The 12,104-nt window shown below is 36.4% G+C and overlaps 1 protein-coding gene across 1 annotated transcript in view; it reads right to left on the bottom strand.

Moving 5' to 3' along the window:
* Positions 1–7,547, bottom strand: part of LOC138058316 (trichohyalin-like) — an 80,999-nt gene extending 73,452 nt beyond the window's left edge. The window contains 9 exon segments of the mRNA XM_068904249.1: positions 276–318; positions 1,592–1,776; positions 2,354–2,491; positions 3,413–3,519; positions 4,355–4,528; positions 5,664–5,708; positions 5,710–5,736; positions 5,738–5,783; positions 7,244–7,547. Coding sequence (XP_068760350.1) covers positions 276–318; positions 1,592–1,776; positions 2,354–2,491; positions 3,413–3,519; positions 4,355–4,528; positions 5,664–5,708; positions 5,710–5,736; positions 5,738–5,783; positions 7,244–7,464 — 986 coding nt within the window. The 5' untranslated portion in view covers positions 7,465–7,547.
* Between the last annotated feature and the right edge of the window lie 4,557 nt (positions 7,548–12,104).

Here is a 12,104-nt window from a genome sequence, read left to right on the forward strand (position 1 = left end):
ATAAGTTATCGCTGTTCGCCTCATGACTGCTACATGTAAATGACCTTTTTTTAGAATTGAAGGTATCTGTCACATCTTGGGACATTTACAAATTTTGAGAGATTGCAGTGGCAGGACTTCTAGATACAAAATTAATATTTTTTCCATGTTACAGTACATATGAGTTTCTGTCAAAAAAGGGTCTTGAACAGTAACTTTGTAAGTTCCATTATTTTAAGCCAGAGCAGCATGAAATTAGCTTGTCTATTAAGTAAAACTTAGTTACATGTACTTACCGGCTGACAGAATGATCTTCTTTTTCTGACACACTGTTATACCCTATCAGTTGCACGAAAATATTATGATCATGCTTTAGTATTATTCTCATAACAGTGATGATAAGAATTAAAATTGTGCCGGGGAGTTGCGTGTAAATCTTACGTTTTGTTGAACTTCATGAAATTTGGAGAAACTCCACAGATTCAGTTTGAAAAATGCACCAGTACATCATTGGGGTTTGATTTGCTAAAAATCGGTGATTTGACCGCTCCTAAGAATACACACACATACATAGCTTTGGGATGATCCGAAAAAGGATCACTGATCCAAGATGAGCGCTCCTAAGAATATGCACACTTTAATAGGGTGCGTTCCTTTGGGATGATCCAAACGGGGTCACTGATCCAAGATCACTTGGATCACCGTGCATCGAAGGAACCAAAGAATCCTTTCCCAGAATGGATTCACCGGTTCCTTTGATACACCGTGATCCAAGTGATCTTGGATCAATGATCCTATCGGATCATCCCAAAGGAACGCACCCTTACACTCCATTGTTTTCATTTCATTACAAAGTTATAGACTGAAACAACAGAAAACGTTCAAAAAAGAAAGAAAAAATTGTAGTAGAGGTATTGTACACAGTTGACTCGCCTAGATTAGATTTACTATTTGTGGGCCAACTGTAAAAAAGTTAAGAATTGTAATGTTATATTGTGACAATAAAGTTCAAGTTCAATAAAGTTCAAGTGAGATCACAACACACTGCACGCTTTAGTGTTTAAGTTTATCCAGTCTACAACAACAAAAACACACAGAATTACATGTACTGTATTCCTTCAGTCCACAAAATTGCAAAGCATTGTTTTGCAAATCTTAGAGTTATTTTTAATTTCTGTTTTAGTGGAACAATAAAATCTTTTCCCTCTGGTTTTACACAATATTTGCAAACATATTATTATTATTATTATTATTATTATTATTATTATTATTTATTATGGGTGCCACTTTAAATATAATTGTAATAATCATACTAATTAATGATTATAGTTACATGTATGTCAACACTATGGAATGAAAATGTTCTCATACACCACGAAAAAACTAATAGAAATCTTAATTTCAAAATGTAATTTTGTTAGTCTTACATCTTTACAATTATTTCAGTTTTAACCATAATTAGAGAGTGGAGATTAGGGGTGAAAGCCAGCACCCCCCCCCCCCCCACCCCCCGTTCCCATCATCGTGCCCAACATTTATTATACCCCATAAGTTTCAGGATAATGAAAATTATCATATCATTATGGTTCATCTATTTTTCCAGTATGCTTACCTTCCTCATCAGCCACAGGACCTCCAAATGAGAAATCCATTTCATTAGTTGCTGTTGCAGATTGACCTGCAAACCCAGACAAATCTTTTCTCTTGCTTGGTGTTGACTGGTTTGATTTTATACTTCTGGCTTCGTTTCTTGCCTGCTCTTGTTGGTCTTCATATTCTTCGATGATGTTTGCAACACTACAAAAATGATAGGTAATGGTTGAATAATGACAACAGCTGTTTTTAACTGCACACCAGTGACAAATTGCTGGGGGGAGGGGGGAATGGGTGGGCAGTTTCTAAGAGGGGTCCCTATGGTGGATACATGTAGCTGTACTGTCCAGAGGAAGAAGCAAAACTAAAATATGCCATTCCATGTTCTCGATATTAGCTCAGTTACAGTTTACTCTCAAAGTACTGCTTTTTTTTTTACGTCACATACTGCAATCACCAGTATATAAGCTGCTCTCGGTTTCAGCCGCACCCTGAGTTTTAGAAGCTCAAGAGTTGGAAAAAAAACATTTTGATGAAAATAATTATTCAGTCAAGTCCACATCACCTTGAATTGATCATTCAATTTGCAATCTCAAATTGAGGCTCAAATACACATTTTAACCCTTTAATTTTTTTTGACACCCAAACCAACCTACAGTATACTGGCCAGACTCTGTCTAATGCCGGACGATTTTACTCATCAATGGGGAACCCCTGAGAGTCAATGGGTTAATCCTTGAAATTGTGCCTGATTAGTACATCCCTGTATGCTTGGCTGTACCTGTGGTGCCCATGAATGACAGCATGATCCGAAGCCTTCCATCCCTGAGAATCTTTTTGCTCCGTGTTGGCATTGTGCTGCAAAAACAGCCGCACAATAGCAATGTGTCCCTCACTGGCTGCTGTCATTAATGACGACCTACAAACATTTAATCAAGAACAAATTGTTGGATTTATAAATTATACAAAATGCCGAAGGCTTCATAGTCATTCAATGGGACAAGATTTAATATGCAATTTTTCAACAACAAAATTAATTAATTAATGTGTCTCAACATTTCAAAGTTTTACAGGGGAGGGTCTAAAACACAGGTCACAGGTTTGCGTACTCACTGTGATACAGATAAATAAAGAACACAAAAGCACCTCCTAGCCCTACTCCCTCTACATACAAAAATGTTGTTTCAAGTCCATCTTTCACCACATTTACCAACTGAACACCTGGAACAGGAACAAGGACTTCTAGTCTTGACTTGTGGAATGTGACCTGAGTGTGTTTTAGACCTGCCTGTTTTAGAGTCTTTAAGGGGCATTTGTGAGAAATCAATAACAGGTATGAATTTCATTCTGGTATTAGAGAGGTGCAAATTAACGTAATTCAGTCAGTATACCTTTCATTCTGGTACATGTTTATCCCAGGTTCAGGTCCAGAAAAAAGTCAAAATCTCTAACTTGCCCATAAGGCAGGCAAAGCTCTACATGATTGTATGACCCACTTTAATAGCCAAAGGGTTCCTTCACTTTTCTTGCATTGGTTCTTTGATTTAATTTTATTAAAAAATAATTAAAACAGGAAAAAAATTAGATAAGTTTAAGCCTGTGATCAGGCTCTTCAGTTTACAATCCTCTCGCGCCTTTGCCACACGCATGACAATTGCAAAAGAGCATGCTTGCAGGCTAGATAGTAACGTTTCATCTCTAGTGTCTCTAGACATCAGACTTTTGAATTCTTCAGTACTTGGCATACCTGGGATTAATTATTGTACAGGAATGAAAGTCTCACTATTATCATTTAAAAAACCCTCTTTTCAAACCATGAGAGTCAAATAGTTTATTGTACCTTCCATAAGCATCAACTGCATCAATCTTTGCTCTTTCGTTAATCAAGAAATTTACAAACTCCAAGTTTCCAAGAGATGAAGCTACATGTAACGGTGCAAAGCCTTCCTGTAAAGGAAATGGTTCAGTTGAGTAGCAATTTGAAAATTTAAACGTGTCTGGAATTACAAAAAACAGTGTATAATACATGAACGCACACTTGTAATGCATGTTCAAGATACTGTACACAAGTCAGATAGGGATTATCTACTGGTTTAAATAAGCACTGACAGCTGACGAAAACGGCAGGTACAAAACACAGTTCACAGGTCACAGGTTAGCTTTTATGAATGTTTAGGATATACTTTCTGTATTGGTAAAACATGACCTGTGCTTTGTACCAGCCGCTGACGAAATGCATCAGAGAAGTTGCGGGGTTTCTTTTCAAACCTAAGATTAAAGTTCATATTGAAGACAATAGTCTGTCTGTTATATATTCTCAAACCTGAGCCAGCAACCTCAGATTTTACTGAAAAGCCCCAGGTGGTACATGAAAGAACTGTAAAATGCAGTTTCTTTTTTTTTTTTTTAATTGAGAAATTGGGTTGATGGAGTGATAGTCAAGAACACATACCTTCCACCAATGTGAACTACTTTAATTATTTTGTAAGTTGTGCATTTCCTTAATCTGAGTTTTTTTTTTCCTTTGATTATGTTTTTGTTTATTGTTTATTTGTTTTTTGTTTGGGGGGGGGGGAGTTGTGGAGTGGGGAGGTGTATGCAGAGCATACATATGTGCTCAGCTTAATTATCTGTGATTTATTCTTGAAATCAATGTAAAGTGTAAAATACCCATTGATAATATTTTGAATATGCCTTGTTGAAGGCATGGTGAATTGAAATGTAACATAATAATCATTGTTACTGTAGTATTTTAAATTATAATTAATGATAATTATCTTGCCTTGTCTTGAGCATCAATGTTTGCTTCTCTCTCCAACAAAAGCCCGGCAGTATCAACATCTCCATTAGCTGCTGCCAAGTGAAGCGATGTGCTGTTGTTGACGTCCACTACATCAGCCTCGGCTCCATTATCAAGCAACAGTTTAGTGCAGGCAAGAAATTGACATTCAACTACCTGCAAACATTGCATTATAATTGCACCTTTCAATAACTTGCGCACTCCAAGAATCAAATTTCATCACCAATCAGTCCATTGGAATGAGCTAACATGTCAAATTCAGCATCGTCGGTGGCTCACTTTGAAACAGTCTTTGTTGGTTTCTCTTTTTACATCTATTAGAAACAGTTGACTATTTTCAATCTCCTTGAAAAAAGTAACCCTAGAGTCTGTGAAGTTATATAAAAAGTCTTCCACCCTTTCACAGTGGTCGCCATAACTACCGGTAATGTCAGGGTTCTTCTTATCAGGCGGTAACCGGTAATAAAATTTACCGCTTGTAAGAGCACTTATTACCGCCTGCAAACGCTCAGAAGTCGCTTATCCTTTGCAGAACATCCAACATTAACCAATTGCTTTACTGGTTTGAAAAGGTGCCATACCTGTTGCGCTGAAAACTAGGAAGAACCCTGAATGTATATAGATTTCTAAAGCCAAGCCTAAAAGCAGAGCTCCCAGGTTGTTTATTCTTGCAGTAAGTTAACCTGACATGAGCCTGTGATCCAAGCAAAACCCAGTACCTGGTCAGCAGTCAACTTAAAAAAAAAAAAAAAAGCTGACCTTGAAGAGCTCCATTGGCATACATGGAAGGTTCTGTAATTTTTTGCCACAAAACACATACCTTAATGAGCATATATTCCAAGCAATTGTATGGCAAAATTTAAAATTTCGCTGGTCAAATTCTAGCACAGGTAGGATCCTCAAATTTTATCAGTAAAATCCTTTGGTTAGCAGCTAAAGTTTACCATTCACAAATTTGTCTACAGTCAAGGTTTTCTCAAGTTTCACGCAGATTCCCATAGAAACACTGTTTAATATTCGGACAAGTTTGCCTACCCTTCAAGATGACTTCCAAAACTGTGATGAGGCCTATTACAGTATACAACTTTGCATTTCTGGACATAAGTGATGTTTCAAGGTCTCAAAATTACAATAGTGGCTTAAAATTTGAACTAATTTATTATTACACAACCATCTTCCTATCAGCCCTTGTCTTCAATCCCTTGTAGCTGTATTTTCCCTTCAACTTTAGGTTTATTCAATAAATGAATACTGACAGCATAATTTTGAAGCTACACCTGTAATGCAGTACCTTCATTAATGGTGTGCGACCATTGTTGTCACAAAGATTTGTCTTTGGCATTGTTTTTCAGGAGAAATTTCACACAATATCTTCTTTTTTCCCTGGGCACAAGCCAAGTGAAGGGCAGTTCTGAGGAATGTGAATACAATGGAATATTATATATTTCTCCATGAGAAGTCAAAACACTCTGAATTGAGCCACAAGCTGTAAGATTTTCTATCATTTAATCACTCAAGTGCAAAGGAGGGGATGATCTTCAGAAAATAAATAATCCTAGAAAATGAACGCAAGAGTTACATATCTCAATGTAATTTGATCGTCTGATCGTCTACTTCAACATTCACTTACAAACCAGATCTCGTAATGCACTAATCACCATCCTCAAAACCACTACCAATCACAACACAGGTCTACCAGAGCATCTCTACATTCATTTGAATTTCCAAACACCACTTGACTCTGAAGATGACTTTCGCTAAGGTTGTCGAAACGTCAGTCACTAGTACCAACAGTCCTTCTCAAGATTACTTTTACCCAGATGGTCAAATTCCATTGAGGTACATAATCCTTCTGGGATGAACTTGGACAAACAATAATCATTATCATGTTACATAGTAAACCTTCCAGTTCAGGTGAGAGTGACATTATTGATTTTACTCTTTCTAACTCCAGACACATTCGTCAATGGGATGGAGTTCAGGTATGAATGGGTGAAATTGGAGGCATACAATGTAAGATGCATAACTTAGACAACCTGATTAATTTTACATTCAAACTAGTTAACTTAGTCTCGTTTCTTTGTCCAATTTGTACAACAATGCTTTTTGTGTACTTAGCACCCAGTATATTTTAGTTCTGTGTGTGTATAACTTGATGTATACAATGAGCACTCAAGACCGTTTTCAAGTTTGCATTGTTAAGCAACGATACAGAAAAAATTGATAAAAGGATTACCGACAAATTAGCTATTAGTAAAGACATTTCTCTGAACGTAGCTTGGATTGAGAGCGAGAAAAAGAAATAAGAGCTTAAATACAGCTAAATTGCATCATTAGCTTCGCATAGGATAATAATAATTAAGTTATCAGGTTTATGTTAATGACCATTTTGACATATAGACTGACTTAAAAAACGACAATGTACTTCAACTCGTAAAACGTTTTTGATCGAGGATTTGCACCGTTCGTTAGCATGCTACAATAATTTAAACAATTGGTGACGATATCGATGAAATATTTCAAGCTTCTAATTCATAAAAAAAAGAATAACAAATAAGCTTAAATTGGTTCAAAAAGTCAAACACAAACAGTCAAATGAGAGCAATTTGAATGCTGATAACATATAATAACAATCGATTTCAGAAGGTTCAGGAGCTTTTAAACCTAAGAAATCAAATGAAAATTCTCGTATTATAGAACTTGTCCGAGATCTACACAAAAGTAACTACGAAAACACGAACGACATTTGCGAGTTGCAAAGGACGCCAACGGAGTTGCTACAGAAACCAACGAACAGGGCTGTTAATTGATATCGTGCAAGATTTCGATTCATCGCCAATTATATGTAAGACTTGTTGCCTTATAAGCTACCTGTTTTCTCTGTCGAGCTGGTTGATGTCTCCTTTCTTAACAATCTGTTTGACTTTGGCCAAATCCCCGGTCCACACTGCCTTATGAAGCTTTGGCAAATCTTTATCCTTGGCGATGGAATAACCGGACGAGATACTTCCTGCCTCACTGACGTCTTCCGTGGATAAGGCATTCTTTGTGCTTGAACCCTTCTTCCTAAATAGCTTTTTGAAGCCAGACATGGTGGTTTTGCCTTGTTATTTCATAATCGGTGATTTTCTGGCGCTTCTTTTACAGAAGCATTTCCTTGCAGTGACTTTTTTGCGGTTACTTGATGTTAACTCGATACCAGACCACCCTCGACACTGTGGAATGGATTTCCCATGGGGACAGGTTGCGGGTTTGTGGGATACGGGATGTGGGATGCGGGAAAGAGCTACATGTAGTACATCACTGTGGCTATTCTCGCAGGCGTCCGAAAACTCGATTTTCTCAGGATGTTTGGATGATTTTCTGCATGCCTTCTTCTACGCATCGTGTAGAGCTACAAATCAAAGTAATTTATTCGCCGAATTACTTGGCATGGTTCACCGCGCACAGTGAAGATATTGTTTTTATCATTCATATGTGAGGATATAGGTGTCGTCATGATAACTAACACGATTAGACAATAAAAAGCGAGCTTCCCCTTCATTGCACGATCTTTTGTGTAAGATATCCTGTATTTGTAAGAGTACCACATTTTTCCTACATTTAGACGAGGGGTGATTTTTTCGGTTGTTCACGGCAAGACTGTTGGTGATTTTTTTCTTTACGATTGTCTATGCTTGAAGTAAAGTTGTGTTGAGGCTGTCAGCCGTGAAACTTCATAACAATTTCAAACTAACCGTAAAAATGCGGACAAAAATTACCGTTAGCGCCAAAAGATCGAAATGATATGAAAGGATAGATGTCTCAACTTTACCTGGAAAAAATCAAGGTCGTACAGCACTCATTGATCCTAGCAACCATCCACTTTTAGTCTATATGTACGAAGGATTCAAAATTGGGGAAAAAACATGAGGTGTATCTTTAATCATAACTAGCCGCGAAATTAGCCCTCCTTTGCACCCTGTTGCCAAAACCGAAATCCCAAACTGAAATGCCTGCAAAGGGCTTTCACATTTCAAAAGGTGTATTCACTGTACTTGGTCTAAAGATTTTCCATTGCGACCAAAGGTAATTCATTTTGCTAACCAGTTGTATTATTTTCCGAAATCGCTTTCTTAACTGCTGGAGCTTTTCGCTGTCTTGGCAAGGATTTATTTCTACCCATCAAAATTACCCTGGATTCGAAATCCAATTTAGCAGAAACAGTTTTTCTAAATAAAAGTGACGGTAGGCTTCAGGAAAACTCTATATAATATAAATGTCTAAGTATTTCAGTGTAATTGTTTATTCGTATTCACCATTTTTTGATGAATTCACAACTAAGCTTTTTCGAATTAAATCATTTGCGCGGGTGACCAGCTCTGCAACGGGGAAGGAAGCTTGAAAATTATTTTCAAGTTGATCTGCTTTGATCTGAATAAGGTTATGAATTTTCATGTGTAAAAATTTCTGGTAAATAAAGAACAAACAATTTTGCTTGTTATCATGCGTGGTGAACTGACCAATAGAATTTCTTCCCAAATTCACTCAGTCTGTTAATGGTTTCATATAGGTTGGCACAAAGGGTGGCTAAAATACATCATAAGTAACACTTTTAATAAAATGACTGTCCCATTGGCTGGCACATTTTAACACATCTTTGTTCTTTTGTACTTAGGATCTACACTTTTGGAGAATAACATTTAATTTACAGCTGTAAGCAAAGGTTATGCAAATCATGCAAGTTTAGGTTGCTACAGAATTTCAGCGATGAACGTTCATTTATACTGGTAAAAAATATTATATATAGAACAAATAATTTTTACGATTTGAGAGGCGAACTATCTTCATATTCTTTTCCATTGAAATATCATTGCAGTGTTTATTGAATGTGAAAAACTTGACTATTTCTCACATAAGTTCATTTTCGTAATTTCATCGACAGACTTCATTTGCGGATTCCGCAGTCACATTTGTGCTTTCCTGTCAAAGTTTGTTGAAGACCTGTCAGTGGAGAACGATCTCAGATACTCCAGAAAACGTTTTTCTGAGTCAACCAATCCTTTTCTGTGTTTTCTTTCACAACGATGAAAGTAAAAAATCACATTCTATCCCATATTTTTGCTGTTTCATTTATCTTTGTGATTTCAAGAAGACAACAAAAATATCCATGCTGTTCTCTAACACCATGCAAGACAAAGCTTTGGCGAATTTAGCTTTGTTTACGAAAGGCAGATTATAAGACTCGTTGAGTTTGTCCCCAATGTTTTTCAGTTCATTAGCCACAGATGCGATTACTTCCGTGTTTGGTTTCTTCGACGAATTTGGTGCAACGTGAAACTCAAGCTCGTCTTTGCTCTGGAAGGTGCTTGGATTCATGTCCACGAGCCTTGTAATGTTTCCTCTTTGATCAACGCTCGAATAAAGTTCTGTAACGAAAAAAGTTCAAATTTAAGACGAGAAGGGGATTTTTGAAAAGTGTTACAAATTGGGTTGGATTGACATTTTTCTAAATGCCTTTGAATTTAAATGAAAAAATAAACAAAATTTGTCCTCCAAATCGTAATGGAGCAACTTCCAAGTCTTCTGGCCCAAATTTGTCAGAAGGTGACGACATTCAGTTTTTAACTTCATAATATTAATTATAATGAATAATTTCCCAAAACCAGGAAGGGAAATCATTTTTTATTTGCCGAGCTTTGGCCTATTTGTGGATTCCGATTTGGCTTAGAAGTAAACACAAATCGAGCTGAGAAGAGTATGGCCTTGAAATGTTGAAAATGAAACGATTAAATTTGAAGCTCGAATCACATGTTCTGGGTCTACTGCATAGGAAAAAAAAATTGGAAAGTCTAAGTTTTAATAAGTGAGTTATTAGCTGTATTAGAATTAACTTACCGAAAAATTTCGATGGCCAAATTAAGCGTAGATCAAGACCTTGGTTGAAAGGCGGATTTGATGTTAGCAGATCAGTGCTTCCCTAGCTTTCCTTGCTGGAGCTTGAATGTGGATGCAGAGAAGCTTGCCACAAATTTATAGATCACTGCAGCTCAGGAAAACACGATACACGAACATAACGTCACGAAAAAAAGACATAACGCTAAGACGCACTTTGGTAGCTGTTGGCAACAATGACTCACGAAAGGGTGACACGGGATCTTTTTTGGAAAGATAGTTTAATTCTTTTTGTAATATTACAAGTATTTAGAAATATTTAACAACTTTTTTGTGGTAAGCATTTGTTAAAAAGTTAGTTTGGGAAAATTCAGGACAGTTTTTAAGGTGTCGTGCTGAGCCTTTTGAACTTACGATGCGGCACTGCTTGAAATTTGGACGAGGGCGTGATTTTCTTGTTCTGACACGAAAAATTACCATTATAATGTATTAGTCACGATATACTCCAGTAGTAATGCCCATTAAAGTAATTCCAGATTGTTAAGGCCTATAGCCAGTTGTTGCGAAAGTTAAATGGTTTATATTAAAATTCTTTATCAGAAATTCAGTTAACGAATTCGAAGAATACTTTTCCCAAAAAAAACTCGTTTCCGAACTTGTTGAGCTGGTGTCTTCACTCCGAAGAACAATATTAATTTCATTTTGTCTTATGGGTTTCAGTTTGAACGCACATATCTTTCATATTAATTATCACCGAGTAAATTATAAACTCAAATTTTGACTGTAGGCCCCGGATGTGTACTCGCGCTCGCTTTTTCCCGCCATTTTCCTCCCTTTGGAATTCATTTGGCTTACTCGTTCGTCGTACGTTCACGAGAAAGCAACTTTTTTAATCCTTTTTTTTTTACATTATTGTCGCAAACGGGTGATATCATCTATACCGCGTTTCAATATTTTGGCAACGAGTGCCAGACCTTATACATATTCATAGCAAAAAACCGAAAAGATTTTTTAAGTCTGTAATCGCTTTTTGCAAAGAAGACATAAATTTCAAACAAAGATAAGGAACTTTCAGAAAGATAAGCCAATGAAATTTAGTGATTGGCCAAGTATTTCAATTGTGGGTCTTAATTTATGTTTTTAAATGACGTGGGTTTCTCTGAATCGAAACAACTTAGTCTGGTCGAATAATATTTTGTTTCTAGATAAACCGCAAGGAAGTTTAAATTTAAAAAGCCTAATTCTAGTAGCACACAAAATCACAAAAATGTCACCCGAAATTGATGTGAAAGTGGGATATGCTGATATTTTTTATGTTAAACTAGACAATATTTGTAACCATAGCAACATATGGTCTGCTTCTAATAACATAAGGTTGTCACGTTTTCCAGACTCTTGGGGCACAATTTGGCAGAGAGATCCATCAAAGTTATAAAATGCTTATGAAAAACATACAATGTAAAAAACAATCGCTAAATATCGTACAAACTTCGCTTAGGAAATATGTCGCCGCTCTTCCTATTTTTTTCATGAACAATACGGCGTCAAAAGAAGAATCACTTAATATTTCTGCGTATTATTATCATTGTTGAAGAGGCGATTAGAAATGGAAAATATTGAAAAACACGTTTAAAGTATTAACGAAAAGAAAACATTACTTTTCTTGTTCGTATACAGGCGATCGAAAACATGAAATATTAGAATGGCACAGAGTGCGATAGTTTAGTTTCTTATCACCGCAGGTTAAGTATCAGAATCAGACTGTTATTGTGCCAAAATCGGCTTCACATAAAATCAAAATCGGAAAATTAAAGATCTGCTTAAAGGAAATCGGGATAGATAAGAGCATAATTGCTTT

This window comes from Montipora capricornis, chromosome 7 (genome assembly GCF_036669925.1).
Source record: "Montipora capricornis isolate CH-2021 chromosome 7, ASM3666992v2, whole genome shotgun sequence".
NCBI lineage: Eukaryota > Metazoa > Cnidaria > Anthozoa > Scleractinia > Acroporidae > Montipora > Montipora capricornis.